We start from the raw sequence: 10,930 nt of genomic DNA, 5'->3' as shown, positions 1-10,930 counted from the left end.
GCCCCAGGCGCATGCAAAGGCACATGCTTTAGGGGGGCCCCCTCAAGGTAAGAAGACAGCAGCTCAGGGGCCTCTGCAGCAAAACTCTCCGTGCTTTTGGCTTCCTGCTGCTGCAGCGGCAGCAGCTGCTGCTGCTGCAGCGGCAGCAGCTGCTGCTGCTGCTGCGACCATCCGGGCTGCTGCTCCAAGCCAAGCGGCTGCTCCGGCTGCAGCTGGTGAGCCTGCTGCTGCTGCAGCTGCTGCAAAAGCAGCTGCTGCTGCTCCTGCAGTTGCTGCAGCTGCTGCTGGAGCTGCTCTTCCGTCTGGTAGCTCGGCTGCTGCTGCAACGGCTGCTGCTGCAGCGGCTGCTGCTGCAACGGCTGCTGCAGTGGCTGCTGCTGCAGCGGCTGCTGCTGCAGCTGCTGCTGCTGCAGCGCCAGCTGCTCTAGGGGTTGCTGCTCCCAAGGCTTCGGCGGCAACGCGTCTTGCCGTTGGTAGCCTGGCTGTGGCTCCAGCAGCTGCTGCTGCAGCTGCTGCTGCTGCAGGGGAAATTCTTGCTGCAGCGGCTGCTGCTGCAGCTGCTGCTGCTGCAGGGGAAATTCTTGCTGCAGCGGCTGCTGCTGCACCGGTTGCTGCTGCAGGGGAAATTCTTGCTGCAGCGGCTGCTGCTGGACCGCTTGCTGCTGCAGGGGAAACTCTTGCTGCAGCGGCTGCTGCTGCAATTGCTGCTGGTGCAGTAGTTGCTCCTGCAGTGGCTGCTGCTGCAGCGGCTGCTGCATCAGCAGCGGTGGCTGCTGGAGGGTCTCCTGCTGCAGCGGCTGCTGCATCGGCGGCGGTGGTTGGAGGATCTCCTGCTGCAGTGGCTGCTGCTGCTGCAGTGGCTGCTGCTGCAGTGGCTGCTGCTGCAGTGGCTGCTGCTGCAGTGGCTGCTGCTGTAAAGGCTGCTGCTGTGGGGATGGCTGCAATGATGGCAAGACCTCCTGCTGCTGCTGCTGTATTTGCTGCAGTGGCTGCTGCTCTTGCTGCACTTGTTGCAGCGTTTGCTGCGCTACTGGAAGTAGTGCAGGGGCCTCTTGCTGCGGCAGTTGCTGCAGTAGAGTCCCTTCCTGCTGCAGTGTCTGCTGCAGCGGCTGCTGCTGCAGCGGTTGCTGCTGCAGCAATGGCTGTCCCAATTCCAGCTGCGGCTGCTGCTGCGGCTGTTCCAACGGTTGTGGGGGCTGCTGCAGCTGCGGCAGCTGCTGCTGTTGCTGCTGCTGCTGCATCGGCTGCTGTAGCGGCAGCTGCTGCACCTGCGGTGGAAGCTGCTGCGGCATCTGCTGGAGGGGCTGCTGTGCTTCTTGCTGCTGCTGCTGCTGCTGCGGCTGCTGCTGCTGGTACTCTGACTGCAGCTGCTCCAAGGGTATCTCAGGGAAAGGCTGCAGCAGGTCTTGCTGCTGCGAGCAGCTGCGGCAGCTGCTGCTGTTGCTGCTGCTGCTGCATCGGCTGCTGTAGCGGCAGCTGCTGCACCTGCGGTGGAAGCTGCTGCGGCATCTGCTGGAGGGGCTGCTGTGCTTCTTGCTGCTGCTGCTGCTGCTGCGGCTGCTGCTGCTGGTACTCTGACTGCAGCTGCTCCAAGGGTATCTCAGGGAAAGGCTGCAGCAGGTCTTGCTGCTGCGAGGCCATCTGTTGCTGCTGCGGCTGCTGCGGCTCTTCTTGCAGAGGCTGCTGCTGCTGCTGCTGCACTTCCTGTGGCTGCGGCGGTCCGTAAGGTGGCAGTGGTGCTGCTGCTGCTTCTGCTGCAGCTGCAGCTGCAGCAGCAGCAGCAGCAGTAGCTGCTGCTTCCGAGTTCGGCACAGCGCTGCCTTGTACTGCTGCAGCGTCTCCAGCTATAATTTCCGGTGCCTCAGGCTGTCCGATTTGCTGCTGCTGCTGCTCCGGCTGCTGCTGCTGCTGCGGCTGCTGCTGCTGCTGCGGGTGCTCCTGCTGCAACTGCTGCTGCTGTGGTTGCAGCTGCTCAGGAAGCAGCGGCTGGGACTGTTCCTGCTGCAGCTGCTGCTGTAGCCACTGCTGCTGCGCGATTGGCAGCTGCTGCTGTGGCTCTTCCTGCTGCTGGGGCTGCTGCTGCTGCTGGGGCTCCTCTAGCATCTGCTGTGGCTGCTGTTGCTGCTGCTGCTGCTGCTGCTGTAGTTGTGAGTGCTCTTGCTGCGGCGGCAGCACCTGCTGCTGCTGAAAAGGCAGTTGCTGCAGCTGCGGCAGCTTCTGCTGCTGCTGCTGCTGCTGCTGCTTTGGATCTACCTGCTGTAGCGGCAGCAGCGGAGCTCCGAAGAAAAGTGTTGCTGCTGCATTTGGAGCTGCTGCTGCTTTCGCTCCGATGAGTGGTGCTGCTGCAGTGGGCCCTGCTGCAGCAGCTGCTGCTGCAACAGGCGTTGTTGCTGCTGGCTGCAGCGCTGCAGCAGGCCGCAGCAGCAGGTGCTCCAGGAGCTGCTGCTGCTGCGGGTTCAGCTGCTCTGCCTGCTGCTCCTGCTGCTGCGGCTGCTGCTGCTGCTCCTGCTGCTGCTGCTGCTGCTGCTGCTGCTGCTGCAGGGAGTCGTCTGCTGAGAAGCCGCTGATAATCCCTGTGGGGTCTTCTGTCTTCGGCGTGGGGGCTTTTTGAATTGCTTCGGAAATAAAGCCCAGAGGAGATTTGCTGCTGCCAAAGACAGACTGCAGCAGCGGGAGCTGCAGGGCTCTTCCTGCTGCTGGCACGAGGCCTGCAGCAGCAGCAAACCCGCAGCAGATGCAGCAGCAGTTCACCGGGCAAGCAGCAACAGAAGCAGCGGCAGAAGCAAACCAACCACAGCAACAGGCGCTAGACTTCGCCCCTCACCTGCTGCCACGTGCTGCTGCTGCTGCTGCTGCTGCTGCTGCTGCTGCTGCTCAGCAGCAGCAGCACAGAGAGCGCCAGCAACAGCTACAGCCACCAGAGGTCGCCATATGCAGCTGGCAAGGCGGCGCTTTGGAGGGTCCCTCATAGTACATACGCGCAAACCTTAAACCCTAAACCCTAAACCCTAAACCCTAAACCCTAAACCCTTGTTAATAAACCTTAAACGTATTGCCTTCGCAGCAGGCCAACCTGAGAAGAGACGGAGGGCTTTTTATTAACCGCAGAAGTGTATAGAAAAGGACCAAAAGGGTTATCTTAAAACCTTAAAAATGGGGTGGCCACAAACCCTAAACCCTAAACCCTAAACCCTAAACCCTCGCCGTGCCGCGGCAGGCAGCGGAGCACAGAGCTAGGCCGGAAAAGGGGGAGAAAAGCGCTTAACCCGAGTGTCTTTGAGGAATAAACGATAAAAATAGAAAGAGGCCTGAAACCCTAAACCCTAAACCCTAAACCCTAAACCCTAAACCCTAAGGGGGGAGCGGGCAGGTGACCCCCCGCTCCTGCGATAGGCGCCCCTGCGCTCAGGCAGCCAAGATAGCCATTTCGTTTGTTGAAAAGAATTAAATAAATAAATTTATTTTAAAAACATTTTAATTCCAATTGAGGGCTCTAGGCGTCTCGTTTCAGGTGTACGTACACCTCAGCCTACCGTTCCACTGGGAGCAGCTGATCTCGGGTTTCAGATTTCTTTTGTTTCTTCTTCTGAAGGGGACTTAGTTCCTAATTAGAATTTATAATTATATTTTGCTTCTTTAAAAGTGTATTTCAGGCTTTTTTGCACACAAAAGCGGCACAAGGCGCGAGTTCCACGCTCTTCTGCTGCAGCTCAGCAGCAGCCTGCGGTGTACAGACAGCTTGAGGTGTACAGACAGCTTGAGGTGTACAGACAGCTTGAGGTGTACAGGCAGCTCCAGTTGTACAGACTGCTTCAGGTGTATAGGCAGCTTGAGGTGTACAGACAGTCTGAGGTGTATAGGCAGCTCCAGGTGTACAGACTGCTTCGGGTGTATAGGCAGCTCCAGGTGTATAGGCAGCTCCACGTGTACAGACAGCTTGAGGTGTACAGGCAGCTTGAGGTGTATAGGCAGCCTCAAAGGACAACCAGCTCATTTTGTACCCCCAGTAGCTAGAGCAGCAGCAGCAGCAGCAGCATCCACAGCAGCAGCAGCAGCAGCATCCACAGCAGCAGCAGCAGCAGCATCTACAGCAGCAGCAGCAGCAGTTAATTCTTTCTGCAACGCCTCAATGAAGACACGTGCTGTTAGCTGCAGCTAGCTAGCTGTAGCTAGCTAACCGTAGCTAGCTAGCTGCATCTAACTAGATCAGCTAGCTAAATCCAGTCAGATGCAGTTGGCTAGCTAGCTGCGACTAACTGGATCTAGCTAGCTGCAGTTAGCTAGAGCTAGCTAGAGCTAGCCAGAGCTAGCTAGAGATAGCTGCATATGGATGGAGCTCCAGCTAGCCAGCTAGCTCCAGCTAGCCAGCTAGCCACGGCTAGCTGCAGCTAGCCAGTGCGTAATGCAAAATAAGGAACTCCTCGCGGCCTAAAAGCTGCAGCTTCGAAACAAGCAACTAGCTGCAGCAGCAGCACCTCCGAGGCCACTAGCTCAGCTAGCTATATATACAAAGACGCAGCAGCTAGCTAGCTGGCTAGCTAGCTGGGTAGCTAGCTGGCTAGCTAGCTGGCTAGCTAGCTGGGTAGCTAGCTGTAGCAGCTGAATGGAGACTGCCCATTCCACTGGTTTGTGCCACCACTCCGCCACAGAGCCACAAGCCAGCAGCAGCAGCAGCAGCTGCTGTTGCCGCTGCTGCTGTTGTTGCTGTTTCCGCTGCTGCTGTAGCTGCTGCTGCTGTAGCTGCTGCTGCTGTAGCTGCTGCTGCTGCTGTGGATGGTACTGCTGCTCTAGCTACTGCGCACGCTGCTGCTGCTCTAGCCACTGCTTTAGCTCTAGCTGCTGCTGCTGCTGCTGCTTTAGCTGCTGCTGCTGTAGCTGCTGCGACTGCTGCAGCTGCATTTGCTGCTGGAGTCGTGCTGCTGCCGCTGCAGCTCTGCTGCTGTCTCCTTTTGCTGCTGCACTCAGTCAATTCCTTTTGCTGCTGCACTTAGTTTTCATTCCTTTTGCTGCTGCAGTTAATCTCCATTACTTTTGCTTCTGTTTTCTCGCTGCTTGCCGCTGCAGAAAGCTAAGCCCTAAACCCTAAACCCTAAACCCTAAACCCTAAACCCTAAACCCTCAGAAAAAAGCTTGAGAGGCCGCTAGAAAAGGAATAAGGGTTTAGTGTTTTGGAGAGCAGCCAGGAGGGCCGCTAAAGGGGACTGCCTCTGCGCCCGCCGCTGTTTCTTAGCTGCTGCAAACCCTAAACCCTAAACCCTAAACCCTAAACCCTCGACGCAGAAGCAGCTCTTCCATCAAGGCTCTTTGGCCCTTGCGGTCAAAACAAACTGCACAGATGAGCAAATGGCGCAGGCGCCCACTTGGCAAACCCTAAACCCTAAACCCTAAACCCTAAACCCTAAACCCTAAACCCTTGAGCGTCAAAGGATGCCCTCCTCGGGCTTGAGGTGCTCCCCTCAGGAGCCGCGCGAAGCCCTTAAGGCCCTCCCTCTGCAGCGGGCAAAGCCACTCTTTAGGGTTTAGGGTTTAGGGTTTAGGGTTTAGGGTTTAGAAGGTGCCCCAAGAAAGCAACCCCAGGGCCACAGAAACCAAAATAAACCCTGAAGAAAAAGGCTGCAGCAAAGTGCCTCCAGGCAGCAGCGATCGATGCCCTTTGCCTGCCGCTGCAGCAGCGCAGCATACTGTTCAGCGCTGCAGCAGCAAGCAGCAGCAAACACACACAAAAGCGGCTGCTGCTGCTGCTGCTGCTGCTGCTGCTGCTGCTTGGGTGGCAGCTTACGCAGCCGGTCGCTGCTGACGAGGGAGCGGCGGCATCAAGAAAACCAGCAAATCGGCACCAAGCAGCAGCAGCAGCAGCAGCAGCAGCAGCAGCAGCAGCAACAGCAGCCGCAAGAGAGGCAGCAGCACTCATAGCAGCAGCAGTGACAGCAGCAGAAAGATAACCTGCAGCAGCACCTCTAGCAGCACCTACAGAAGCAGCCAGCAGCCACCAGCAGCACCAGCATGAACAGCAGCAGCAGCAGCAGCAGCAGCAGCAGCAGCGGCAGCAGCAGCAGCAGCAGCAGCAGCAGCAGCTTACGAGAAGACTTCGTCTCCTTCTGCGGGGGGCTTATCTACGAAGCAAACAAGAAAGTTCAAGTGGGGGCAGCCGTGAGAAAAGCCGCAGCCAATTTTGCTGCTGCTGTTTGACAGCAGCAAACCGCATGCAAAGGCAGCAGGGCTGGACCAGGCCGCGTCTTCGCCGTACAACGGGGGTGGCGAGCTGCAGCAGCAGCAGCAGCAGCAGCAGCAGCAGCAGCAGCACATCACGGCACGCGCAGCAGCAGCAACAGCAGGAGTCTGCAGCAGCAGCAGCAGCAGCAGCAACACACGCGGCAGCACCAGAAGCAGCAAGAACGGCAGCAACAACAGCAACAGCAGCAGAAACAACAGCACCAGCACCATCACCATCACCAACAGCAGCAGCAGCAGCAGCAGAAGCAGCAGCAGCAACAGCAGCAGCAGCAGCAACAGCAGCAGCAGCAGCAGCAACAGCAACAGCAGCAGCAGCAGCAGCAAAGGCAGCCTCACCTCCCCCACTCGTGAGTGCATTCCATCACCGTCTGGTGCAGCAAATGAAGACACTGCGGCAGCGTGGCTTCGAAGTGCAGCAGCAAACCCCCAATCTGCGCACACAAACCCCAAACCCTAAACCCTAAACCCTAAACCCTAGAAACTGCACTGTACCGGGAAAGGAGGCAAGATCTGTTTGGCTATCGGCAGCGGCAGCAGCGGAAACAAAAAAAGGAACAGCAGCAGCAGCAGCAGCAGCAGCAGCAACAGAGGCAGAAGCAGCAGAATCCGATGCAGAATGAACAGCAAGGCCCGAAACAGCTGCAGCAGCAGCTGTTCCTTCTCTCTTTTCATTTTAATATTTTTGTCCCTTTTTGTCTTCTTTTAATTTTATCTTTTTGTTTCTTTTTTTCTGCTTCTCCCTTTTCTTTTCTGTGTCTGCTGCTGCTGCTGAATTCGCAGCCCGCCAACCGCTACTTTGTGGTTTAAGGTTTAGGGTTTAGGGTTTGGGGTTTAGGTTTCAGGCCCTGGGCTTCACGGTTTAGGCTGTAAGCCTTAAGCTTTAGGGTTTAGGGTTCAGGCCTTAATTTTTAGGGTTTAAGCCTCAGACGTTCAGGTTTGCATATTAGGGTTTAGGGTTTAGGGTTTAGGGTTTGGCTTGCCTCTTTGCCCGTGGCTGTGGCTGCCTTTCTGCAGCCATCTCTTGCCAGTTCTTTAACAGTGGCTCTTGCAGAATCTCCCAAGTCCTTATTTGCTGCTAATCTTCCGAAGCTGCTGCTGCTGAGTTCTGCAGTCCGGAAAGTGTTTATTTCCGAGTAGCACTCTGCAGGCAAACCCTAAACCCTAAACCCTAAACCCTAAACCCTAAACCCTAAAAAGGTGACCCCTGAAGCGCCCCAGACCGTGAAAAACCCCCAACACTAGTAAACCCTATCTTCCGAAGCTGCTGCTGCTGAGTTCTGCAGTCCGGAAAGTGTTTATTTCCGAGTAGCACTCTGCAGGCAAACCCTAAACCCTAAACCCTAAACCCTAAACCCTAAACCCTAAAAAGGTGACCCCTGAAGCGCCCCAGACCGTGAAAAACCCCCAACACTAGTAAACCCTCTGGAGGGTTTCGTAAACCCTCAAAAGTCCCAGGCCCCACTAAACCCTTTGGAGGGTTTAGTAGGGCCTGGGACTTTTGGCGGTTTACTAGGGTTTAGGGTTTCTAAACCCTAGCAAACCCTAAAGCACGATAAACCCTAAACCCTAAAACGCTTAACACTGCGCGCGTTCGCGGGCTGCCGCTTGTCGCTCAGCTTTACCCCTCAACCCGCACCACAGCCCAAAGCCTAGGGCTTAGGGTTTAGGGTTTAGGGTTTAGGGTTTAGGGTTTAGGGTTTAGGGTTTGGCGCGCCTGTGGGGACGCTGGCGAAGTAAGCGTCTTGGCGAGACCAAACGTGAACTCCAGCAGAAGGGCTGGAGGGCAGCAGCGAAGGAGTGCCTTGAGAGTCTTTGGCTGGGAGGGCCCTTTGGGAGTTGAGGGTTTGCTGCAGTTCGAGTGCTGCTGCTGCCGCTGCTGCCGCTGCTGCTGCAGCGCTGCAGCAAAGAAGCGCTCGAATTTCACAGCTGGAAGTGCTGCTGCCAGGGTTCGAACCCCCGAGCTCGGGCCCTGCTGGCAAAAAGGCTTTTCTTTTTTGAAACTCAAAAGAAAAAACAAACAAAAAAGAAAAGTGAAAAGTCGAAAAGAAAGTTTCGCGAAGCCTCGGAACCCCCTGAGGTGTACGTACACCCGAAAGCAGCAGCCGCCAGGGGAGGTCACTGGCGGTCGCCGCGCGGTGTATCGACAGCTCCCAGAAAGAATAAACGAAATTAATTAATTTAAATTAAAATGAATTTCATTTTAAATGCAAATTCAACTCCAAACGAACTACGCGAGTGGACCAATGGTCCGCGGTGTACGTACACCCCAGCGCCTCGCTGGATTGGGGCCTCGGGGGCCCCCAGCTAGCTCTCCACACAGGCGCTAAACCCTAAACCCTAAACCCTAATTTCAGCCTTTTCCCTTCAAATCCAAAGTATAAACGCCACGGCATCAAAGCATCCTAAACCCTAAACCCTAAACCCTAAACCCTACCGCCGCGCGCATGTCCACTCGGCGTCTCGGCGAGCGCGCTCCAAAACCACCGGTCCCGCCAAACCCTAAACCCCAAACCCTCGGAAAACCCTAAACCCTAGACTCTTAGCCCTAAACCCTAAACCCTAAACCACAAACCCTAGGCCCGCAAACTCGGGGGTTTGCTGGGAATTAGAAGGTCGCTCACTTCGAGACCCTTCATCCCAAACCCTAAACCCTAAACCCTAAACCCTAAACCTCGGACAGAAGCTTCTCCCAATCTCACCCAAACCCTAAAAGCCCAAACCCAAACCCTAATAAGCCCCTAAACCCTAAGTCACTTAAAGCCTAGACCTCCACAAACCCTCAACCCTAAACCCCAAACCCTAACCCCCCACGCGCCAACTACTCTGGCTACGAGCCCAAACCCTAAACCCTAAACCCTAAACCCTAAACCCTAAGCCAATCCGCCACGCAGAGGGCCAGCCCAAACCCTAGATCATCTACAGTCGCAGACCCTAAACCCTAAACCCCGAACAGCCTGAAGCCCTCAACCCCAAACCCTAAACCCTAAACCCTATACCAACTGGAGCAGCAAATACTGAACCCTTGGCCGTTTAAAGCAGCAAACCCTAAACCCTAAACCCTAAACCCTAAACCCTAAACCCTAAACCCCCATGCAAACCACGTAGGAAAAAACGAATAGTGAAACAAAAGGAGGTTTGAGGCATGTGGGCCACACTGCGAACTGGCAGCGCCTCCAGAGGTCCCTTAAACCCTAAACCCTAAACCCTAAACCCTAAACCCTAAACCCTAGGGTGGTTATTAGGGTCCGTGGCAGTCCCGCTTGCATTCAGGGCATCCAGCCGAACAGCTTGGAGCTGTTTTTCTTCTGCTGCTGCTGCACCTGCTGCTGCACTTGCTGCTGCTGCACCTGCTGCTGCTGCAGCGGCTGCTGCTGCTGCTGCTGCTGCTGCTGCTGCTGCTGCTGCGGGGCCCCGCGGCGGGGGCTAGGGTTTAGAGGCAGCGAGTCCCGCACTGCTGCTTTTAAATGCTTCGCAGCAGCAAAGAAAGGAAAAGTTGCTGCAGGGGTTTGGAGAGAAACCCCTGTTTTAGGGTTTCGGGTTTGGCGGGGGCCCCTGCGGCGCAGCGCGAAAAACCCTAATTTTGAAATGTAAACCCTTTTTCCTTTTTGCAAACCCTTTGTTATTTGCTGCTGCAAAGATTGCAAAACCCTTTTTGCTGCTGCTGCTGAAAGGCCCGTGTCTGCTGCCACCTGCTGCAGCAGCTGCTGCTGCGTCACCGTCCAAGACGAACTCTCCTGCAAACAAACCTACAAACCCTAAACCCTAAACCCTAAACCCTAAACCCTAGACCCGAGTCGCTGGCCTGGGGAACAGTCAGACACACGCCAGTGGTACGTTGGGCCGCTGCAGCTGCTGCTGCGATGCTGCTGCAGCTGCTGCTGCAGCTGCTGCTGCATTTGCTGCTGCTGCATTTGCTGCTGCTGCTGCAGTTGCTGCTGCTGCTGCAGCATTTACTGCTGCTGCTGCTGCAGCTCTGGCTGAGCCCGCCTGGGTCAGAAGCTGGGGTGTATGTACACCTCGCAGCAGCCGGCGCGAAAGACCATACAGCAGCGCAGCAAAAAAGAAAATAAAAAAGAAATAAAAAGAAATAAAAAAGAAATAAAAAGAAATAAAAAGAAATAAAGAAATAATAAAATAAAAAGAAATGAAAAGAGAAAGAAGCAGCAGCAAACTCAAAGACAAGCATTTGCTGCTGCGTTTCTCCTGCGGACCTCTCCTGCTTCTTCTTCCTCCTCATCAGCAGCAGCAGCAGCAGCAGAATCTGCTGCTGCTGCTGCTGCTGCTGCTGTGGGGGCGTGGACAGACACGGGCGACAGAGCTGCTGCTGCTGCTGCTGCTGCTGCTGCGGGCTGCGCAGCAGCACGGAGGGGCCCCCGGAGGGGCCCCTGTGGCTCCAGGGCTACGGAGAGAAAGGCGGGGGTGTGGGGCCCCACAGCGAAGGCCTCTGCTGCTGCTGCTGCTGCTGCATGTCGGGGGCGATGTCGGGGGCGCATGGCGCAGCAGCAAGACACGGTGGCGGCGGGGGCGGGTCTGTGTGTGTGCGGCAGCAGCAGCAGCAGCAGCAGCAGCAGCAGCAGCAGCAACTTGAGATTAAAATAAATAATTAAAAGTTAAAAAAAGAATTAATAAACAAAAAGAGCAGATTATGAGACACTGCAGCCCCGTGGGGCCCCCCTGCAGCAAGACAACAGCAAGG

General features: G+C 56.0%; 4 protein-coding genes across 4 annotated transcripts in view; 2 read left to right on the top strand and 2 right to left on the bottom strand.

Annotated features, from left to right (window-relative positions):
- ENH_00044240 (hypothetical protein, conserved) overlaps window positions 1-2,969 on the bottom strand; it is a gene marked incomplete at both ends in the record, with an annotated part of 3,723 nt that extends 754 nt beyond the window's left edge. The window contains 3 exons of the mRNA XM_013585373.1: window positions 1-1,361; window positions 1,486-2,708; window positions 2,825-2,969. The exon at window positions 1-1,361 is cut by the window's left edge and continues 754 nt beyond it. Of these exons, the coding sequence (XP_013440827.1) occupies window positions 1-1,361; window positions 1,486-2,708; window positions 2,825-2,969 (2,729 nt within the window). The remainder of the gene's footprint in view (window positions 1,362-1,485; window positions 2,709-2,824) is intronic.
- A 2,458-nt stretch (window positions 2,970-5,427) lies between these two features.
- Window positions 5,428-5,942, top strand: ENH_00044230 (hypothetical protein; the record flags this gene model as incomplete). Its single annotated transcript, XM_013585372.1, has 2 exons — window positions 5,428-5,517; window positions 5,784-5,942. The coding sequence occupies 2 exons, from the start codon at window positions 5,428-5,430 to the stop codon at window positions 5,940-5,942; spliced, it is 249 nt and encodes an 82-aa protein (XP_013440826.1).
- A 61-nt stretch (window positions 5,943-6,003) lies between these two features.
- ENH_00044220 (hypothetical protein) lies at window positions 6,004-6,585 on the top strand (the record flags this gene model as incomplete). The annotated part of the gene is made up of 2 exons (XM_013585371.1): window positions 6,004-6,138; window positions 6,193-6,585. 2 exons carry the CDS (start codon window positions 6,004-6,006, stop codon window positions 6,583-6,585), a joined length of 528 nt encoding a protein of 175 aa, XP_013440825.1.
- Window positions 6,586-9,500: 2,915 nt separating this feature from the next.
- ENH_00044210 (hypothetical protein) lies at window positions 9,501-10,727 on the bottom strand (the record flags this gene model as incomplete). Its single annotated transcript, XM_013585370.1, has 3 exons — window positions 9,501-9,730; window positions 9,848-9,968; window positions 10,446-10,727. 3 exons carry the CDS (start codon window positions 10,725-10,727, stop codon window positions 9,501-9,503), a joined length of 633 nt encoding a protein of 210 aa, XP_013440824.1.
- Window positions 10,728-10,930: the final 203 nt, after the last annotated feature.

Source organism: Eimeria necatrix, genomic scaffold (genome assembly GCF_000499385.1).
Source record: "Eimeria necatrix Houghton genomic scaffold, Enh_scaff32, whole genome shotgun sequence".
In the NCBI taxonomy this organism is placed as follows: domain Eukaryota; phylum Apicomplexa; class Conoidasida; order Eucoccidiorida; family Eimeriidae; genus Eimeria; species Eimeria necatrix.
Note: the sequence above shows the minus strand (reverse complement) of the source record. Positions and strands in the feature narration are given on the sequence as shown.